This window comes from Anomaloglossus baeobatrachus, chromosome 11, assembly GCF_048569485.1.
Source record: "Anomaloglossus baeobatrachus isolate aAnoBae1 chromosome 11, aAnoBae1.hap1, whole genome shotgun sequence".
NCBI classification, from domain to species: Eukaryota; Metazoa; Chordata; class Amphibia; order Anura; family Aromobatidae; genus Anomaloglossus; species Anomaloglossus baeobatrachus.
Genome location: NC_134363.1, coordinates 176,625,422 through 176,648,237, shown reverse-complemented (window position 1 = coordinate 176,648,237; position 22,816 = coordinate 176,625,422). Strand labels below are relative to the sequence as shown.

Below are 22,816 nucleotides of genomic sequence, written 5' to 3'. Positions count from 1 at the left end.
GCATCATCCACCATCGAGGAGAGCGGTGGTCACACGTGGCCTCTACTGCTCCTATAGAAGGGAATGTAGCGGCGGTGACCCATCGCTTTATTCACACGGGACTTGGGGACCCTTGATCTCATAACAAACTAATTGGACCTAAACTGATCACGAGAACAGGGGTCTTCAAGTCCCACAAGTACAAAGTGGTCACCACCGCTACACTCACTTCTATAAGTCTATGAGAGCAGAAGTGCACACGTGACCACGGCTCTCATAGACAGTGTACTCGGGACCCTCGTTCTAATGATCAATGGAGGTCAGTCCCCCACCAATCATACATGTATCAACTATCCTTTGTAAAAACCCTTTATTGGAAAGTGTACATTTGGCCATCTTCCATAAATATTTTAACATTCTATCTTTTTATGCAGAGCTGTAATCATACTTCTGCTCGCTTCTTCTTAGATCCATGTCTTTGGTGCACAGTTTGTATAGTGCTTTATGTGAAAGCTTAAAGGGGTTGTCCACTACTAGGACTAGTCCAGCGAGGCGATGCCCTCCGGAGTTGCAGCCGTGCCTCTCGGGAGTGATTGACATTCCCTGCCGGCAGCAAAGACATCAAGGAGAAGACGCGGAATGACTGCAATAGTGGAAGTTGTTGCCTAAATTGAGCAAGTCCGCCAACTGGGAGGGGGTTTCGGTGAGGTCAAAAGGGAAGTACCCGCACTTTATAGAAAGATAACTGGAAATCCTTACTATTAATTTTCTGCAGCAGATGCTCCATCAGCCACGTCAGTGGCAAAGCAAACAAAGCCATGATGAAGACCACGTTAAAGTTGAGGAAGCCATTGATGAAGTAGAACGGCCACGGTTCTGTGCCTGAACGGAAAAGAAGAAGATCTTTGGTCAGTTCACAAAGGCAAAAGACATTACATAACTAATGGTGGTCAATCTGCGACTGGGGAAACCAAGGAGCCGCCGGATGGATCAGGGTACGGCCACACTGTGACCCGGCCGGATGGCTCAGGGTACGGCCACACTGTGACCCGGTCGGATGGCTCAGGGTACGGCCACACCGTGACCAGACCGGATGACTCAGGGTACGGCCACACTGTGACCCGGCCGGATGACTCCGGGTACGGCCACACTGTGACCCAGCCGGATGGCTCAGGGTACGGCCACACTGCGACCCGGCCGGATGACTCAGGGTACGGCCACACTGTGACCCAGCCGGATGGCTCAGGGTACGGCCACACTGTGACCCGGCCGGATGACTCAGGGTACGGCCACACTGTGACCCGGCCAGATCCCTCAGGGTACAGCCACACTGTACTCACAGCAAAAAAGGGCAACCAGTCCAGTTAGCCCAGGCCAACACATCTAATGCACAAACAGGATGCAGACAAACCCCTCAACATGATGGACACTTCACAGGTGCAAGGTAAATTGCACACTAGTGGCGCGCATAGGGCACTGTTCACACTTGTATGCGCATGGTGTCCAGCCAGCAACCTATTACCACGCCCTTACTATTAGATTAGGCGGGTTACTCGGACACTACTCACTGCAGCACGTAAGGGACAGAAATTCCACTATGCACGGCCGTATTAAGAGGCCCGGCTGCACCCCGCATAGTCAAAGTGCAAAAAATACATATAAAATATATGTGAGGTATTAGTTTGTAAATTGGCCAATGTACGTAAGCCCACAATCCTCATCACGGATCCTCACGCTTGCGGGTCCCTACACTGATAAATATCAAAAATAGCAAGCAAGCGTGAGGATCCGTGATGAGGATTGTGGGCTTACGTACATTGGCCAATTTACAAACTAATACCTCACATATATTTTATATGTATTTTTTGCACTTTGACTATGCGGGGTGCAGCCGGGCCTCTTAATACGGCCGTGCATAGTGGAATTTCTGTCCCTTACGTGCTGCAGTGAGTAGTGTCCGAGTAACCCGCCTAATCTAATGGTAAGGGCGTGGTAATAGGTTGCTGGCTGGACACCATGCGCATACAAGTGTGAACAGTGCCCTATGCGCGCCACTAGTGTGCAATTTACCTTGCACCTGTGAAGTGTCCATCATGTTGAGGGGTTTGTCTGCATCCTGTTTGTGCATTAGATGTGTTGGCCTGGGCTAACTGGACTGGTTGCCCTTTTTTGCTGTGAGTACATTTTATAATACATTTTTGGGGGAGTTTTTATCTCCTCTTCTTGTTGCTATTTTTGATACAGCCACACCGTGACCCAGCCGGATGGCTCAGGGTACGGCCACACCGTGACACCCAGCCGGATGGCTCAGGGTACGGCCACACCGTGACCCAGCCGGATGGCTCAGGGTACGGTCACACCGTGACCCGGCCGGATGGCTCAGGGTACGGCCACACCGTGACCCGGCCGGATGGCTCAGGGTACGGCCACACCGTGACCCGGCCGGATGGCTCAGGGTACGGCCACACCGTGACCCGGCCGGATGGCTCAGGGTACGGCCACACCGTGACCCGGCCGGATGGCTCAGGGTACGGCCACACCGTGACCCGGCCGGATGGCTCAGGGTACGGCCACACCGTGACCCAGCTGGATGGCTCAGGGTACGGCCACACCGTGCCTTTCTTTAACCAGCAATCACTTGATTTTGCAGGGGAACAGCTGGTTCACCCACAAAACTGTAGGACCGATCGTTAAGTTACGGCAGAGTTTTGCTTATGAAACAGATGTTCCCCAGAAAATCGAGTGATTAGTTGACAAGTAATTAGCCGCCGTGGTTGTCAGACACTTTATAGCCCTTATCTTTTAAGGGTAGAAATGCACAAAGTCGACTGCCTCAAGACTACACCTCGCAGAAATCAGCTGGTGGGACTATACACAGACACTGAACCAGCAGGGGTGTCCTACAAGATGGAAGCTTAATACGGAAGATAAACCAAGAAAATAGCGAACGCAACTGTAGTTTACAGTGATCGTCAAAGAAGCAGGATTTCTGAGCACAAGGTCCAAAATTCCAGCTTCTTCCGTCGTTCCCCTCTTCTGCACCCGCTGAGTCCGGTGGTCTTGCTAGAGCCACATCTGCTCTTTTTCGAGGCCGTTCTCCTTTACTGACTGCAGAGGTAAGTGGCCTTTATCTTCCTAAAGGGCCATTATTGCCAATAACCAGTATTAGTCTACCATCACCGGCCACACTGGGTTTATAAGCAGGGCTTTGGAGTCGGAGCTCATTTTGGTGGAGTCGGTATAAAATGCACCGACTACGACTCCTAAAATATATAATAAATTGGGGACAGTAGTGCAATGCAGAATGTGCTGAATATTTTTTCATAGGAATTTGGGAAAGTTCTGAAATGTCCTATAAATGGCTGTTCTATTCCTGATCTAAGGCTGCATTCACACACAGCGTTTTTGCTGCGCTTTTTGAAGATACGTTTTTCAGCTGCAAAAGCAGATCAGCTTTTTAAAAACTGCATCACCTGAAAGGTTTCTGAGCTCATAAACAATGCTTTCAATAGCAATAGCAGATTAGAAAAACACCACAAACGGACTGCTCATTCTCTGTGCGGATCCTCACAAAACGCTGTGTCTGAATGTCCTATCTTGTCACCCATTGCCTTTGCTGGGATGCCCGGAGTCACCGCATTTCACTGAATTATTTTGCCATCAATGTTCGATATGTTTGTGACAAGAAAGAAATTGTTACCAAGACACTGGCAGTAACAGACACTAAAGCTCATCACAGCAGCCAGTTTCTCCAGGCCTTAGTGGAAAAAGTTCTGCAAGATTACAAACTCAAAAAAGAGCAGGTTCTTGCCATTGTAACGGACAATGCTTCAAACATGATAAGTACAATTACACTGATGAATGAGGGTAATGAACAACAGCTAGAAAAAAATTTAGGATTCAGTATGTGTGAGATGGAGCCACAGCGCTTCTCATGTAATTGAGGAACAAACAGATATTACAACAAAAGAACAGCAAAATGATACTTTAGGATTAGATGATCTTGTTGAAGCTGCTTCAAAACACTTTCCTATTCATCACATGCGCTGTGTTGTGCACACGCTGCAGCTGGCAATAAGAGATAGTCTGCAAGAGAGACCCCGGTTTCACACATCCGGCTTTTCACCAGTTTGGCGGATGCGGCGCACTCCAGTACAGTGTATACAATACAGTGGCAGTGCGACAAACGCGGGTCACATGCTGTCATGTGACCAGAGCATGTGACTCGGAAGTTGCCGCACTGCCACTGTACTGTATCGTACTATACTGGCGTGTGCCGCATCCGCCAAACCGGTGAAAAGCCAGATGTGTGAAACTGGGAGGACATGCTGGAAATCTAATTAGAAAAGTGAGGAAGTTGGTTATTGCCGCCAGAACCCCTAAAATTGATTCCATCTTGAAGAGACGTGCTGGGAAAGCGGCAATTGTTGATCAAGCCACTCGGTTAGGCAGCACTTAATGACTGAGCAATTGCTTGAACTAAAATCGTTTCTTATAGATCTGGTGAACCCTCAAGTAACATTAAATGAAGGTCAATGGACACAGGAGGCTGAATTGAAGGAATTGCTGAATCACTCATTTACCGTGACTAAAAAAATTACAAGATGAGGATTTAACTCCTGGCATTTTCATAAGGGAGTGGAAGAACTTGCTATTTAGCCTGTCCCAAAGAGGAGGTTTAATCGCAGATGGCATTTCTGCTTCAATGAAACCGAGAGAGACACAGCTATTGGAAAATAAAATTCTTCTGGCAGCTGTTTATGTGGACCCAAGTCATCGTATACTGCTTGATGATCAGCAGCTTACTAAAGAAAAAGAAGCTCTGACTGAGGTAGCAGTTAGGATGAGCGGCTACAGGACTGTCAGGCGCAAGAGGACTTGGGTCCTGACAGTGCTACTGCTGCCATATCTTCAGCCTCATCAGATGAGGAGTTTAACTTTGAGAAGTATTTGGATGACAATGGAGCAGCAAAGCGTAGTCGCAAGGAAAATTATTTCACTCCGTCTCTTATAGCAGCAGATTGACCAGATTTCAGTAACATTTTTCACTTGCTCTCAAAGAAATAGAAAATTTCAACCGTTAATCAAAACTGACTGTGCAGGAGGCAATTCCTTTATACCCGGAAATTGTTAGAGATGTTGCCCATGTGGTTACGGCTTTGCCTCCAACCCAAGTTAGTGTAGAGAGGTTGTTCTCTAGCCTTCAAATTATTAGGTCAGATTTGAGGTCATCTGCGAAGGAGGATCTGATGGAGGCAATTCTATTTCTTACAACAAATTCATGGACTGCACAAATGTTATTTAGTAGGTTAATGTTGAAAACTGTTTTTTGCCACTTACATAGTGTATTACATAGTGTTATATATAACACACAATATATACTGTATATAACACTATGTAATACACTACCGTATGTAAGTGGCAAAAAACAGTTTTCAACAAAAACATACTAAATAATAACATTTAGTATATTGCTTATATTTAAGTGAAAAATTTATTGTAGTACAATGTGAACATCAGACATTTAATCATTTTTATGATACAATAATCAAGATATTTAGATAGAACATAAAATATATTTATTGGAATACAACTTTAGAATACAAAAAAATAATAAATTTTAAATATGTAATACAATATGTAATATATACAAGATATATACGTAATTACTGTATATTACATAGTGTATTACATATTTACAATTTATTAGTTTGTGTTCTAAAGTTGTATCCAATAAATATATTTTATGTTCTAAATATCTTGATTATTGTATCATAAAAATTATTAAATGTCTGATGTTCACATACACATGTTCATGTACTACAATAAATATTTCACCTAACTATAAGCAATATATGTAGGAGTCTGAGTCGTGGAGTCGGTGCAGGAGAAATTGAGGAGTCGGAGTCGAAGGTTTGGCTTATCAACTCCACAGCTCTGTTTATAAGGGACCCTTCCCCTCTCCCTCTGGACCTGAAGCTTCTTGGCTCGTTTCTTGACCCGCATGCGTCTGCTACCTAGACCTGGCCGGCCCTTCTGCCCATCCACTTTTGGAAAAAAAGCTCTGCCTAACCTGTCCCTGTGCCCATTTTCACTGTTTCGAAAGGACTGCACCTGCCCGGAGCTCAGCCCCTTCGACTGCGCTATTGTATTATGCATTGGAGTCTACTACAACCCCTGGCAAACATTCTGGCCTCCCCTGGTCAGCTTTGCAGGTTGGAGCCTTGTCATGGACCATTTTCTTCAACTTCCACCAAAGGTTTTCCATTGGATTGAGATCCGGACTATTTTCAGGCTATGACATTGACCTTGTGTCTTCTTTCAAGGAATGCTTTCACAGTTTTTGCTCTATGGCAGGATGCATTATCATCTTGATAAATGATTTCATCATCCCCAAACATCCTTTCAATTGATGGGATAAGGAAAGTGTCCAAACCTTCAATGTAAACTTGGGCATTTGTTGAAGGTGTAATGACAGCCATCTCCCCACTGCCTTTACCGGACATGCAGCCCCCCATATCATCAATGACTGTGGAAATTTACATTTTCTCTTCAGGCAGTCATCTATTTATTGTTTAGCTTTTCTGTATGTAAATCCCATTTCCTTTAGGCGGTTTCTTACAGTTCGGTCACAGACACTGACTCCAGTTTCCTCCCATTTGTTCCTCATTTGTTTTGTTGTGCATTTCCTGTTTTGGAGACATATTGCTTTAAGTTTCCTGTCTTGACGCTTTGATGTCCTCCTTGGTCTACCAGTATGTTTGCCTTTAACAACCTTTCCATGTTGTTTGTATTTGGTCCAGATTTTAGACACAGCTGACTGTGAATATCCAACATCTATTGCAACATTGCTTGAGGATTTACCTTCTTTTAAGAGTTTGATAATCCTCTCCTTTGTTTCAATTCACATCTCTGGTGCAACAGCTCTCCAAGGTGTGATCCTTCCTTTTTAGATGCAGACTAACAAGCAGATCTTATTTGATGCAGGTGTTAGTTTTGGGAATGAAAATTTACAGGGTGATTCCACAATTTTTTCCTCATAATTGAGTGATTCCATAATTGTTTTCCCTCTGTTTGGTCTTGAAAAGTAATGATTTTTTTTAGTGTTTCTTAAAGCCATAAAGTTGACATTTGAAATGACTTTAGTTTTGGGTCATGTTTGTGATCTGCTTTTATTAAACAAAAGGAAACAACTGAATGAGCATCCTCAGAGCCAGGGGAGGCCATCATTTTTGCCCGGGGCTGTATACGTCGGCCATTACTAATGATGGTCACTCTGGGGGCAGCGATCCGGGACACTCCCTGCAGCGAGGTCCACATGTCCGAACGCTTAAGGCCACTTTACACGCTGCGATATTGGTACCGATATCGCAGCGTGGGTACCCGCCCCTATCGGTTGTGCGACATGGGCAAATCGCTGCCCGTGGCGCACAACATCGCCCAGACCCGTCACACTACATACCTGCCTAGTGACGTCGCTGTGACCGGCGATCCGCCTCCTTTCTAAGAGGGCGGTTCGTGCAGCGTCACAGCGACGTCACTAAGCGGCCGCCTAATAGAAGCGGAGGAGCGAAGATGAGCGGGACGTAACATCCCGCCCACCTGCTTCCTTCCACATTGCGGCCGGCGGGATTTAAGGAGAGGTTCCTCTTCCTGCGGTGTCACACGTACCGATGTGTGCTGCCGCAGGAACGATGAACTACATCGCCCAAATATCAGCAGCGATATTGGAGAATGGACCCCCATGTCTCCGATGAGTGATTTTGCACGTTTTTGCGGTGATACAAAATCGCTCATAGGTGTCACACACGACGACATCGCTAATGCGGCCGGATGTGCATCACAAATTCCGTGACCCCAACGACAACGCATTAGCGATGTCGTAGCGTGTAAAGCGGCCTTTAGTCTCCTCGATTTAGCTCCTCATCATCCTCGATACGCCTTGTGCCACGTAACTGCAGTTACCTTTATGCAACACTTTGATGAGGAGAAGTCACTTGTGATTCCTCCATAAAGCACCAGGGATCGGCAGAAATAAGGAATGCCGTCAGCTTGACTGATACATATCTAAGATGTCATCCGAGATGCAGACATTTTTTTTCTGAAAGCCACCGCCAGAGAGGAACAAGATATAAAAAAGCAAAAAAGAAATTATCATTACTTACAGCAAGATGGAATTGCAGCTGTATATTGCTCAGGCCAAAAGACTACTACTACTCCAGCAGGATACAGCTAAACCCCCACTAGGTGGAGGCAACACAGGTGCAGGTGGAGCCATTCACACTCACTTCCAAATATGGAGGAGGTGATGGCTGGATGGTAAAACTGCACACTGGTGGCTTGCATAGAGCACTGTTCACACTAGCAGATGCACAGTCACAAACCCGCAGCCTATTAGGTGACGCCCATACTATTAGATCAGGCGGGCTGCCAAGCCGTACCCCCACTGCGCGCTACGTAGGGACAGAAACTCTGATAGCAAGGCCTAACAAAAAGGGGCCTGGCTGTATCCTGTACAAAAAAGTTTTTGAGGTTTTTTGTTAGCGTTATGGCCATAAGACGTAAGCCTACAACCCTCGTCACGGGAACCTCATGCTTGTAGGTCCCTACACTAAATATAATATAAAAAAGCAAAAAAGAAATTATCATTACTTACAGCAAGATGGAATTGCAGCTGTATATTGCTCAGGCCAAAAGACTACTACTACTCCAGCAGGATACAGCTAAACCCCCACTAGGTGGAGGCAACACAGGTGCAGGTGGAGCCATTCACACTCACTTCCAAATATGGAGGAGGTGATGGCTGGATGGTAAAACTGCACACTGGTGGCTTGCATAGAGCACTGTTCACACTAGCAGATGCACAGTCACAAACCCGCAGCCTATTAGGTGACGCCCATACTATTAGATCAGGCGGGCTGCCAAGCCGTACCCCCACTGCGCTCTACGTAGGGACAGAAACTCTGATAGCAAGGCCTAACAAAAAGGGGCCTGGCTGTATCCTGTACAAAAAAGTTTTTGAGGTTTTTTGTTAGCGTTATGGCCATAAGACGTAAGCCTACAACCCTCGTCACGGGAACCTCATGCTTGTAGGTCCCTACACTAAATATAATATAAAAAAGCAAAAAAGAAATTATCATTACTTACAGCAAGATGGAATTGCAGCTGTATATTGCTCAGGCCAAAAGACTACTACTACTCCAGCAGGATACAGCTAAACCCCCACTAGGTGGAGGCAACACAGGTGCAGGGGGAGCCATTCACACTCACTTCCAAATATGGAGGAGGTGATGGCTGGATGGTAAAACTGCACACTGGTGGCTTGCATAGAGCTCTGATAGCAAGGCCTAACTTTTTTGCTTTTTTATATTATATTTAGTGTAGGGACCTACAAGCATGAGGTTCCCGTGACGAGGGTTGTAGGCTTACGTCTTATGGCCATAACGCTAACAAAAAACCTCAAAAACTTTTTTGTACAGGATACAGCCAGGCCCCTTTTTGTTAGGCCTTGCTATCAGAGTTTGTCCCTACGTAGCGCGCAGTGGGGGTACGGCTTGGCAGCCCGCCTGATCTAATAGTATGGGCGTCACCTAATAGGCTGCGGGTTTGTGACTGTGCATCTGCTAGTGTGAACAGTGCTCTATGCAAGCCACCAGTGTGCAGTTTTACCATCCAGCCATCACCTCCTCCATATTTGGAAGTGAGTGTGAATGGCTCCACCTGCACCTGTGTTGCCTCCACCTAGTGGGGGTTTAGCTGTATCCTGCTGGAGTAGTAGTAGTCTTTTGGCCTGAGCAATATACAGCTGCAACAGAGAGGAACAAGGCGGAGGCGATTATCTACCTCCCTGAAATAATTAAGCTTGCAGGAGATGAAGTGAGCGGCCGTCAGGTCGGTGCCGGAGACATCTTTTGTGCACGGGTGGCTTTTCCTCGGTGGTGCCGCACACTCCCGGTGATTAAACACTCGATCTGTGATGGAAGATGTCAAGGGTCCTCACCGGAGGAGGACAGAACGCAGCGGATCTGTGTTTCATCCCATTTCTTCGCCTACAGGTTTTCATTAACTTCAGACGCCTGAGGGCTCTCGATTGTCACTTCAGCTCTTCCGAGACGGGCGAAACGCGACCTGATCACTGCACTCAATAGATTTGGAAAGAAGATTTAAGTTTGGGTGAAGACAAGTGGAACAGGTGCGACGAAGGCAAAAAACATGGATGTTATAGGACTCAGGACACCAAGAAAGACGGGTTTAATACTGTACGAAAAGAGATCCTGATAATGGCAGCTCCACTCCGGCTCAGGAGCGGAAGGGGGCTGGCTGAACGTCTCAGCCCCCTTCTATGTCACAGCAATGGTAACAAGCAGACACCAGCTACCCCCAGCCAAAAGTGGAGCCCAGACTGGTGCGGACAGTGGGAAATGAAGCCAATAAATCCATCAGTCGGTGACACCTCTCTTCTCCAGAGCAAGCTTCTCAGCCGATATCTGAGCACAAGACGGCCAACATTAGTACTGAATCTGCGATTCCAAAATATCTATATATATAATTGCCTTATTCTGTCTGTCTGTCTGTCTATCTGTCTGTCTATCTGTCTGTCTGTCATGCTCCAAAATTGTGTCCTTACGGTGACACAAAGCTGATTGGCCGCTGGGCTCGCCATGGCCCCGCCCGCCCACACGGATTGGCCGCTCGCCCAGGCTGCGCCCCCACACGGATTGGCCAGCCGCTCGCCCAGGCTCCGCCCCCCCCACAGATTGGCCTCTCGCCCCGGCACCCTGCAGGCATTGGCAATTCGGCCACGCCACGCCCCACCCCCCTCACGCAATGCACGCTAGCTCTGGCCCCGCCCCCTCCCTCCCCCCGCGCATTCCCCGAACTGACACGGCTGTCACGGAGGTGAGTACTGTACCCCCCCCGCGCATTCCCCGAACTGACACGGCTGTCACGGAGGTGAGTACTGTACTCCCCCCCCCGGCCCCCGCTCGCACGGGAGTGGTGTGGATACGTTGGTAACCATGCTCGCATGGTTACAAGCGCATCAAGGTCCTGCTGCGGCGGAAGATCCACACGCACACACATAACAGCACACACACAAACATACACACACATCAGATCACACTGACTCTCACACACACCTCACACACACCTCACACACACCTCACACACACCTCACATCGCATCCACACACTCACAGCATCCGGCGATATCGCTTGCTTCTCGGCCTCGATACTGTGCTGTTGTGACCTTCCAGGACCTGACGGAGGATCACATGGCCAGAGGCATGTGGTATCTCCGGATGTTTTGAGTGTGAGCGCGTATGTGCGATATCGTCAGTGTCTGTGTGAGTGTATGCGATCGGGTGTGTGTGAGTGTATGCGATCGGGTGTGTGTGAGTGGATGCGATCGTGTGTGTGTGAGTGGATGCGATTGGGTGTGTGTGAGTGGATGCAATCGGGTGTGTGTGAGTGGATGCGATCGGGTGTGTGTGAGTGGATGCGATCGGGTGTGTGTGAGTGGATGCGATCGGGTGTGTGAGTGTCGGCAGAGGAGCACGGCGTGCTGGAGGAGGCTGGGAGCAGAGAGGCTGATCATGGGGAAGGCTGGGAGGGGGAGGCTGATGCTGGGGGAGACTGGGAGGGGAAGGCTGATGCTGAATGAGGCTGGGAGGGGGAGGCTGGGAGGAAGGAGGCTGGGAGGAGAGAGGCTGATCCTGGGGAAGGCTGGGAAGGGGAGGCTGATGCTGATGGAGGCTGGAAGGAGAGAGGCTGATGCTGGGGGAGGCTGAAAGGAGAGAGGCTGAGGCTGGGAGGAGAGAGGCTGATGCTGGGGAAGGCTGATGCTGAGGGAGGCTGGGAGGGGAAAGCTGATGCTGGGGAAGGCTGGGAGGACGGAGGCTGGGAGGAGAGAGGCTGATCCTGGGGAAGGCTGGGAGAGGGAGGCTGATGCTGGGGGAGGCTGGAAGGAGAGAGGCTGATGCTGGGGGAGGCTGGAAGAAGAGAGGCTGATGCTGGGGGAGGCTGATGCTGGGGGAGGCTGGGAGGAGAGAGGCTGATGCTGGGGAAGGCTGGGAGGAGAGAGGCTGATGCTGGGGACAGAGGAGAGGCTGATGCTGGGAGGAGAGAGGCTGATGCTGGGATGAGAGAGGCTGATGCTGGGAGGAGAGAGGCTGATACTGGGGGAGGCTGGGAGGGGGAGGCTGATGCTGGGGGAGGCTGGGACGAGGGAGGCTGATGCTGGTGGAGGCTGATGCTGGGGGAGGCTGGAAGGAGAGAGGCTGATGCTGGTGGAGGCTGATGCTTGGGGAGGCTGATGCTGGGGGAGACTGGGAGGGGAAGGCTGATGCTGAGGGAGGCTGGGAGGGGGAGGCTGGGAGGAAGGAGGCTGGGAAGAGAGAGGCTGATCCTGGGGAAGGCTGGGAACGGGAGGCTGGAAGGAGAGAGGCTGATGCTGGGGGAGGCTGGAAGGAGAGAGGCTGATGCTGGTGGAGGCTGATGCTTGGGGAGGCTGATGCTGGGGGAGACTGGGAGCGGAAGGCTGATGCTGAGGGAGGCTGGGAGGGGGAGGCTGGGAGGAAGGAGGCTGGGAGGAGAGAGGCTGATCCTGGGGAAGGCTGGGAAGGGGAGGCTGATGCTGAGGGAGGCTGGAAGGAGAGAGGCTGATGCTGGGGGAGGCTGGAAGGAGAGAGGCTGAGGCTGGGAGGAGAGAGGCTGATGCTGGGGAAGGCTGATGCTGAGGGAGGCTGGGAGGGGAAAGCTGATGCTGGGGAAGGCTGGGAGGACGGAGGCTGGGAGGAGAGAGGCTGATCCTGGGGAAGGCTGGGAGAGGGAGGCTGATGCTGGAGGAGGCTGGAAGGAGAGAGGCTGATGCTGGCGGAGGCTGATGCTGGGGGAGGCTGGAAGGAGAGAGGCTGATGCTGGTGGAGGCTGATGCTTGGGGAGGCTGGGAGAGGGAGGCTGATGCTGAGGGAGGCTGGGAGGAGGGAGGCTGGGAGAGGTAGGCTGAGAGAAGAGAGGCTGATGCTGGGGGAGGCTGATGCTGGGGGAGGCTGGGAGAGGGAGGCTGATGCTGGGGGAGGGTGGGAGGAGGGAGGCTGGGAGGAGAGAGGCTGATGCTGGGGAAGGCTGGGAGGAGAGAGGCTGATGCTGGGGACAGAGAGGAGAGGCTGATGCTGGGAGGAGAGAGGCTGATGCTAGGATGAGAGAGGCTGATGCTGGGAGGAGAGAGGCTGATGCTGGGAGGAGAGAGGCTGATGCTGGGGGCAGAGAAGCTGATGCTGGGGGCAGAGAGGCTGATGCTGGTGCAGCATGGGGGATGGAGCACGATGGGGGTTGCGCAGCATCGGGGATGGAGCATGATGGGGGGTGCGCAGCATCGGGGATGGAGCACGATGGGGAGTGCGGAGTATGGCGGATGGAGCACGTTTGGGAGTGCGCAGCATGGTGGATGGAGCACGTTTGGGAGTGCGCAGCATGGCGGATGGAGCACGTTTGGGAGTGCGCAGCATGGGAGATGGAGCACGATGGGGGGTGCGCAGCATAGGGGATGGAGCACGATGGGGAGTGCGCACGATGGGGAGTGCGCTGCATGGGGGATGGAGCACGTTTGGGAGTGTGCACCTCCCCCCAACACACACACACACACACACGCGCGCGCGCACTGCACAACACACCACACACCACACACACACACACTGGGAACCACAAACAACTGCCCTACACAGACACCCACACACACAGACAACGCTGCACACACACAACACCCAACACACAAACACCACGGCACACACAAATATACGCACATACCGCACAACACACACATTGCACAAAACATACCTCCCCCCAAAACACACCACACACACACAAACCGCGCAACACACACACAACGCTACAGACACACAGCGCTCCACAAACAACGCAACACACGCAACACACATACAACACCGCTCTCACCCCCCGTCACACCCAGACAACACCCAGAACATGTACAGCCCCTACACAAACACTTGGTAACTACACACAACAACATCTATATATATATATATATATATAACAAAAATCATACATGAACTACACAATACGTAAATTCTAGAATACCCGATGCGTAGAATCGGGCCACCTTCTAGTATATGTATAAAGAGGGTGTGTGGCAAAAAACAAGCTACCATCTATGCACAGGATAGGGGATAACTCACTGATCAGTCAGAGGCCGACAGCTGAGACCTGGACCGACAGACAGAACAAGATAATTTTACTACAAAAATGGCGTAAGGTTTCTTGTCTCATGGATATACCGTGCCTACAAGTAGTATTCAACCCCCTGCAGATTTAGCAGGTTTACACATTCGGAATTAACTTGGCATTGTGACATTTGGACTGTAGATCAGCCTGGAAGTGTGAAATGCAGCAAAAAAGAATGTTATTTCTTTTTTTATTTATTTTTTTTTTTTTTTAAATTGTGAAAAGTTTATTCAGAGGGTCATTTATTATTCAACCCCTCAAACCACCAGAATTGTTTGGTTCCCCTAAAGTATTAAGAAGTATTTCAGGCACAAAGAACAATGAGCTTCACATGTTTGGATTAATTATCTCTTTTTCCAGCCTTTTCTGACTAATTAAGACCCTCCCCAAACTTGTGAACAGCACTCATACTTGTTCAACATGGGAAAGACAAAGGAGCGTTCCAAGGCCATTAGAGACAAGATCGTGGAGGGTCACAAGGCTGGCAAGGGGTACAAAACCCTTTCCAAGGAGTTGGGCCTACCTGTCTCCACTGTTGGGAGCATCATCCGGAAGTGGAAGGCTTATGGAACTACTGTTAGCCTTCCACGGCCTGGACAGCCTTTGAAAGTTTCCACCCGTGCCGAGGCCAGGCTTGTCCGAAGAGTCAAGGCTAACCCAAAGAAAACAAGGAAGGAGCTCCGGGAAGATCTCATGGCAGTGGGGACATTGGTTTCAGTCAATACCATAAGTAACGTACTCCACCGCAATGGTCTCCGTTCCAGACAAGCCCGTAAGGTACCTTTACTTTCAAAGCGTCATGTCAAGGCTCGTCTACAGTTTGCTCATGATCACTTGGAGGACTCTGAGACAGACTGGTTCAAGGTTCTCTGGTCTGATGAGACCAAGATCGAGATCTTTGGTGCCAACCACACACGTGACGTTTGGAGACTGGATGGCACTGCATACGACCCCAAGAATACCATCCCTACAGTCAAGCATGGTGGTGGCAGTATCATGCTGTGGGGCTGTTTCTAAGCCAAGGGGCCTGGCCATCTGGTCCGCATCCATGGGAAGATGGATAGCACGGCCTACCTGGAGATTTTGGCCAAGAACCTCCGCTCCTCCATCAAGGATCTTAAGATGGGTCGTCATTTCATCTTCCAACAAGACAACGACCCAAAGCACACAGCCAAGAAAACCAAGGCCTGGTTCAAGAGGGAAAAAATCAAGGTGTTGCAGTGGCCTAGTCAGTCTCCTGACCTTAACCCAATTGAAAACTTCTGGAAGGAGCTCAAGATTAAAGTCCACATGAGACACCCAAAGAACCTAGATAACTTGGAGAAGATCTGCATGGAGGAGTGGGCCAAAATAACTCCAGAGACCTGTGCCGGCCTGATCAGGTCTTATAAAAGACGATTATTAGCTGTAATTGCAAACAAGGGTTATTCCACAAAATATTAAACCTAGGGGTTGAATAATAATTGACCCACACTTTTATGTTGAAAATTTATTAAAATTTAACTGAGCAACATAACTTGTTGGTTTGTAAGATTTATGCATCTGTTAATAAATCCTGCTCTTGTTTGAAGTTTGCAGGCTCTAACTTATTTGCATCTTATCAAACCTGCTAAATCTGCAGGGGGTTGAATACTACTTGTAGGCACTAAAAAAAAGGAGGGGAGCCAGCACTGCCTATGAATGGCATGCAACAATGAAGAAATAAAAAGTGTAATATTCACAAATTCATTCCTACTGTAACAATTCAATGAGATTTTTTGCAAATGATTGATCAATGATTTGAGCCCCCCTGCCCAGTCACGGCAAATCTCTGTAGGGGGGTCCCTAACGCTATATTATAAATTATTATGTACCATAAGGTCTCATATAATGAGCAGGACCATATGAAAACACCACTTACCCGAGACATGTCTGAACCGCTCCCATGCTGCCAGGACTGACAACCGCGAATAAAGGCAGCCCAGGTGCCAGTGTGTGGGGCAGAACCACACACACCAGCACAATGTCAGGACTGGTCCTCACAGTGCCAGACCAGCAAACATGGATGAGGGCGGAACAAGGTTCAGGCAGGTTCGCGTTTACTGGTCGGTGTTGACCGCCACCTTGCCGTGCACGCCCAGTGTGGTTTACAAATTCCTTTTGTTGCCATCAAAATTCATGTTGATGCCTGTTCACACACAGCCACCGCCCCCTGGTCCATAGGCATCATTATTTAAGCACCACCTGCCTGAGGCTGTTCCGCCCTTCATCCATGCTTGCAGGTCTGGCACTCTGAGGGCCAGTCCTGACATTGTGCTGGTGTGTGTGGTTCTGCCCCACACACTGGCACCTGGACTGCCTTTATTCGCAGTTGTCAGTCCTTGCAGCATGGGAGCGGTTCTGACATTCCCCGGGTAAGTGGTGTTCTTATATGGTCCTGTTCAAGTCATTATATGAGACCTTATGGTACGATATTAATTTATGACATAGTGTAGGGACCCCCCTATAGAGATTTGCCGTGACGGGGCAGGGGGGCTCAAATCATTGATCAATAATTTGCAAAAAAATCTCATTGAATTGTTACAGTAGGAATGAATTTGTGAATTTTACACTTTTTATCTTTTGATTGTTGCATGCCATTCATGAGCAGTGCTGGCTCCCCTCTTCTTTACGTTTACTTGTAGGCACTGTATTCTGAAAAAGGCGACTATTATAAGCTAATATCATGTTAAAATGCACGACTGTGCAACAGAAAAGCAGACATCCACGTGACTGACCCTCTAATGTGCGCTGGCACCTCGGCTATGATTGATTTATGGGCCATATTGATTAGGAGGCTACAGGTGACTCGACAGTGACCTGAACGCATGAATAAAGAACATAAGGGCAGAATAAAATCAGCCAGCGGCAGAAGGTGAGCTCCATCAGCGCGCTCCCAACATCCCATCAGCGCGCTCCCATCATCCCATCAGCGTGCTCCCATCAGCGCGCTCCCATCAGCGCGCTCCCATCATCCCATCAGCGTGCTCCCATCAGCGCGCTCCCATCAGCGCGCTCCCATCAGCAAGCTCCCATCATCCCATCAGCGAGCTCCCATCATCCCATCAGCGAGCTCCCATCATCCCATCAGCGAGCTCCCATCAGCGAGCTCCCATCATCCCATCAGCGAGCTCCTATCATCCCATCAGCGAGCTCCCATCAGCGAGCTCCCATCATCCCATCAGCGAGCTCCCATCATCCCATCAGCGAGCTCCCATCATCCCATCAGCGAGCTCCCATCAGCGAGCTCCCATCATCCCATCAGCGAGCTCCCATCATCCCATCAGCGAGCTCCCATCATCCCATCAGCAAGCTCCCATCATCCCATCAGCGAGCTCCCATCATCCCATCAGCGAGCTCCCATCATCCCATCAGCGAGCTCCCATCATCCCATCAGCGAGCTCCCATCATCCCATCAGCGAGCTCCCATCATCCCATCAGCGAGCTCCCATCATCCCATCAGAGAGCTCCCATCATCCCATCAGCGAGCTCCCATCATCCCATCAGCGAGCTCCCATCATCCCATCAGCGAGCTCCCATCATCCCATCAGCGCGCTCCCATCAGCGAGCTCCCATTATCCCATTCAGCGCGCTCCCATCAGCGAGCTCCCATCAGCGCGCTCCCATCAGCGAGCTCCCATCAGCGAGCTCCCATCAGCGAGCTCCCATCAGCGAGCTCCCATCAGCGCGCTCCCATCAGCGCGATCCCATCAGCGCGATCCCATCAGCGAGCTCCCATCAGCGAGCTCCCATCAGCGAGCTCCCATCAGCGCGCTCCCATCAGCGCGATCCCATCAGCGCGCTCCCATCAGCGCGCTCCCATCAGCGCGCTCCCATCAGCACGCTCCCATCAGCACGCTCCCATCAGCACGCTCCCATCAGCGAGCTCCCATCAGCGAGCTCCCATCAGCGAGCTCCCATCAGCGAGCTCCCATCAGCGAGCTCCCATCATCCCATCAGCGAGCTCCCATCAGCGAGCTCCCATCAGCGCGATCCCATCAGCGCGATCCCATCAGCGCGCTCCCATCAGCGCGCTCCCATCAGCACGCTCCCATCAGCACGCTCCCATCAGCACGCTCCCATCAGCACGCTCCCATCAGCACGCTCCCATCAGCACGCTCCCATCAGCGAGCTCCCATCAGCGAGCTCCCATCAGCGAGCTCCCATCAGCGAGCTCCCATCATCCCATCAGCACGCTCCCATCATCCCATCAGCACGCTCCCATCAGCGCGCTCCCATCAGCGTGCTCCCACCATCCCATCAGCGCGCTCCCACCATCCCATCAGCGACCTCCCACCATCCCATCAGCGACCTCCCACCATCCCATCAGCGAGCTCCCATCATCCCATCAGCGCGCTCCCATCAGCGCGCTCCCATAAGCATGCTCCCATCATCCCATCAGCGCGCTCCCATCAGCACGCTCCCATCAGCGCGCTCCCATCATCCCATCAGCGCGCTCCCATCATCCCATCAGCGAGCTCCCATCATCCCATCAGCGAGCTCCCATCATCCCATCAGCGAGCTCCCATCATCCCATAAGCGAGCTCCCATCATCCCATCAGCGAGCTCCCATCATCCCATCAGCGAGCTCCCATCATCCCATCAGCGAGCTCCCATCATCCCATCAGCGAGCTCCCATCATCCCATCAGCGAGCTCCCATCATCCCATCAGCGAGCTCCCATCATCGAGCTTCCTATCTCCCATCAGCGAGCTCCCATCATCCCATCAGCGAGCTCATATCTCCCATCAGCGAGCCCCCATCATCCCATCAGCGAGCTCCCATCATCCCACCAGCAAGCTCCCATCATCCCACCAGCAAGCTCCCATCATCCCATCAGCGAGCTCCCATCATCCCATCAGCGAGCTCCCATCATCCCATCAGCGAGCTCCCATCATCCCATCAGCGAGCCCCCATCATCCCACCAGCGCGCTCCCATCATCCCATCAGCGCGCTCCCATCATCCCATCAGCGAGCTCCCATCTCCCATCAGCGAGCTCCCATCTCCCATCAGCGCGCTCCCATCATCCCATCAGCGCGCTACCATCATCCCATCAGCGTGCTCCCATCAGCGAGCTCCCATCATCCCATTCAGCGCGCTCCCATCATGCCATCAGCGAGATCCCATCAGTGAGATCCCATCAGTGAGATCCCATCAGTGAGCTCCCATCAGTGAGCTCCCATCAGCGCGCTCCCATCAGCGCGCTCCCATCAGCGCGCTCCCATCAGCGCGCTCCCATCATCCCATCAGCGCGCTCCCATCAGCGCGCTCCCATCATCCCATCAGCGCGCTCCCATCAGCGCGCTCCCATCATCCCGCTCCCATCAGCGAGCTCCCATCATCCCATTCAGCGCGCTCCCATCATGCCATCAGCGCGCTCCCATCAGCGCGCTCCCATCAGTGCGCTCCCATCAGCGCGCTCCCATCAGCGCGCTCCCATCAGCGCGCTCCCATCAGCGCGCTCCCATCAGCGAGCTCCCATCAGCGAGCTCCCATTATCCCATCAGCGAGCTCCCATCATCCCATCAGCGCGCTCCCATCAGCGCGCTCCCATCAGCGAGCTCCCATCAGCGAGCTCCCATTATCCCATCAGCGAGCTCCCATCATCCCATCAGCGCGCTCCCATCAGCGCGCTCCCATCAGCGCGCTCCCATCAGCGCGCTCCCATCAGCGCGCTCCCACCATCCCATCAGCGAGCTTCCATCATCCCATCAGCGCGCTCCCATCAGCGCGCTCCCATCAGCGCGCTCCCATCATCCCATCAGCGCGCTCCCATCAGCACGCTCCCATCAGCGCGCTCCCATCATCCCATCAGCGCGCTCCCATCATCCCATCAGCGAGCTCCCATCATGCCATCAGCGAGCTCCCATCATCCCATCAGCGAGCTCCCATCATCCCATCAGCGAGCTCCCATCATCCCATCAGCGAGCTCCCATCATCCCATCAGCGCGCTCCCATCATCCCATCAGCGCGCTCCCATCAGCGAGCTCCCATCATCCCATCAGCGAGCTTCCATCAGCAGACTCCCATCATCCCATCAGCGAGCTCCCATCATCCCATCAGCGAGCTCCCATCATCCAATTAGCGAGCTCCCATCATCCCATCAGCGAGCTCCCATCTCCCATCAGCGAGCTCCCATCATCCCATCAGCGAGCTCCCATCATCCCATCAGCGCGCTCCCATCATCCCATCAGCGCGCTCCCATCATCCCATCAGCGAGCTCCCATCATCCCATCAGCGAGCTCCCATCATCCCATCAGCGAGCTCCCATCATCCCATCAGTGAGCTCCCATCATCCCATCAGTGAGCTCCCATCTCCCATCAGGGAGCTCCCATCATCCCATCAGCGAGCTCCCATCATTCCATCAGCGCGCTCCCATCATCCCATCATCGCGCTCCCATCATCCCATCAGCGCGCTCCCATCATCCCATCAGCGCGCTCCCATCAGCGCGCTCCCATCATCCCATCAGCGCGCTCCCATCGGCGAGCTCCCATCATCCCATTCAGCGCGCTCCCATCATGCCATCAGCGAGCTCCTATCAGTGAGCTCCCATCAGCGCGCTCCCATCAGCGCGCTCCCATCAGCGAGCTCCCATCAGCGAGCTCCCATCAGCGAGCTCCCATCAGCGAGCTCCCATCAGCGAGCTCCCATCAGCGCGCTCCCATCAGCGCGCTCCCATCAGCGCGCTCCCATCAGCGAGCTCCCATCAGCGAGCTCCCATCATCCCATCAGCGAGCTCCCATCATCCCATTAGCGCGCTCCCATCAGCGCGCTCCCATCAGCGCGCTCCCATCAGCGCGCTCCCATCAGCGCGCTTCCATAAGCGCGCTCCCATAAGCGCGCTCCCATCAGCGAGCTCCCATCAGCGAGCTCCCATCAGCGAGCTCCCATCAGCGAGCTCCCATCAGCGAGCTCCCATCATCCCATCAGCGAGCTCCCATCATCCCATCAGCGAGCTCCCATCATCCCATTCAGCGCGCTCCCATCATGCCATCAGCGAGCTCCCATCATCCCATCAGCGAGCTCCCATCATCCCATCAGCGAGCTCCCATCATCCCATCAGCGAGCTCCCATCATCCCATCAGCGAGCTCCCATCATCCGATCAGCGAGCTCCCATCATCCCATCAGCGTGCTCCCATCATCCCATCAGCGAGCGCCCATCATCCCATCAGCGAGCTCCCATCATCCCATAAGCGAGCTCCTATCTCCCATCAGCGAGCCCCCATCATCCCATCAGCGAGCTCCCATCATCCCACCAGCGAGCTCCCATCATCCCACCAGCGAGCTCCCATCATCCCATCAGCGCGCTCCCATCATCCCATCAGCGCGCTCCCATCATCCCACCAGCGCGCTCCCATCATTTCATCAGCGAGCTCCCATCATCCCATCAGCGAGCTCCCATCATCCCATCAGCGCGCTCCCATCATCCTATCAGCGCGCTCCCATCATCCCATCAGCGAGCTCCCATCATCCCATCAGCGAGCTCCCATCATCCCATCAGTGCGCTCACATCAGCGAGCTCCCATCATCCCATCAGCGAGCTCCCATCATCCCATCAGCGAGCTCCCATCATCCCATCAGCGAGCTCCCATCATCCCATCAGCAAGCTCCCATCATCCCATCAGCGAGCTCCCATCATCCCATCAGCGAGCTCCTATCTCCCATCAGCGAGCCTCCATCATCCCATCAGCGAGCTCCCATCATCCCACCAGCGAGCTCCCATCATCCCACCAGCGAGCTCCCATCATCCCACCAGCGAGCTCCCATCATCCCACCAGCGCGCTCCCATCATCCCATCAGCGCGCTCCCATCATCCCATCAGCGCGCTCCCATCATCCCACCAGCGCGCTCCCATCGTTCCATCAGCGAGCTCCCATCATCCCACCAGCGAGCCCGCATCATCCCACCAGCGAGCCCCCATCATCCCACCAGCGCGCTCGCATCATCCCACCAGCGCGCTCGCATCATCCCACCAGCGCGCTCGCATCATCCCACCAGCGCGCTCGCATCATCCCACCAGCGCGCTCGCATCATCCCATCAGCGATCTCCCATCATCCCATCAGCGATCTCCCATCATCCCATCAGCGAGCTCCCATCATCCCATCAGCGAGCTCCCATCATCCCATCAGCGAGCTCCCATCATGCCATCAGCGAGCTCCCATCATCCTATCAGCGAGCTCCCATCATCCCATCAGCAAGCTCCCATCATCCCATCAGCAAGCTCCCATCATCCCACCAGCGAGCTCCCATCATCCCATCAACGAGCCCCCATCATCCCACCAGCGCGCTCCCATCATCCCACCAGCGCGCTGCCATCATCCCACCAGCGCGCTCCCATCATCCCACCAGCGCGCTCCCATCATCCCACCAGCGCGCTCCCATCATCCCATCAGCAAGCTCCCATCATCCCACCAGCGAGCTCCCATCATCCCATCAACGAGCCCCCATCATCCCACCAGCGCGCTCCCATCATCCCACCAGCGCGCTGCCATCATCCCACCAGCGCGCTCCCATCATCCCACCAGCGCGCTCCCATCATCCCACCAGCGCGCTCGCATCATCCCATCAGCGAGCT

At 52.4% G+C, this 22,816-nt stretch overlaps 1 protein-coding gene across 2 annotated transcripts in view; it reads right to left on the bottom strand.

Annotated features, from left to right (window-relative positions):
* Positions 1–22,816, bottom strand: part of ALG9 (ALG9 alpha-1,2-mannosyltransferase) — a 121,988-nt gene that overhangs the window by 49,679 nt on the left and 49,493 nt on the right. For both annotated transcript variants that reach the window (XM_075329179.1, XM_075329180.1), the window contains exon 9: positions 739–861. In XM_075329179.1, coding sequence (XP_075185294.1) covers positions 739–861 — 123 coding nt within the window. The remainder of the gene's footprint in view (positions 1–738; positions 862–22,816) is intronic.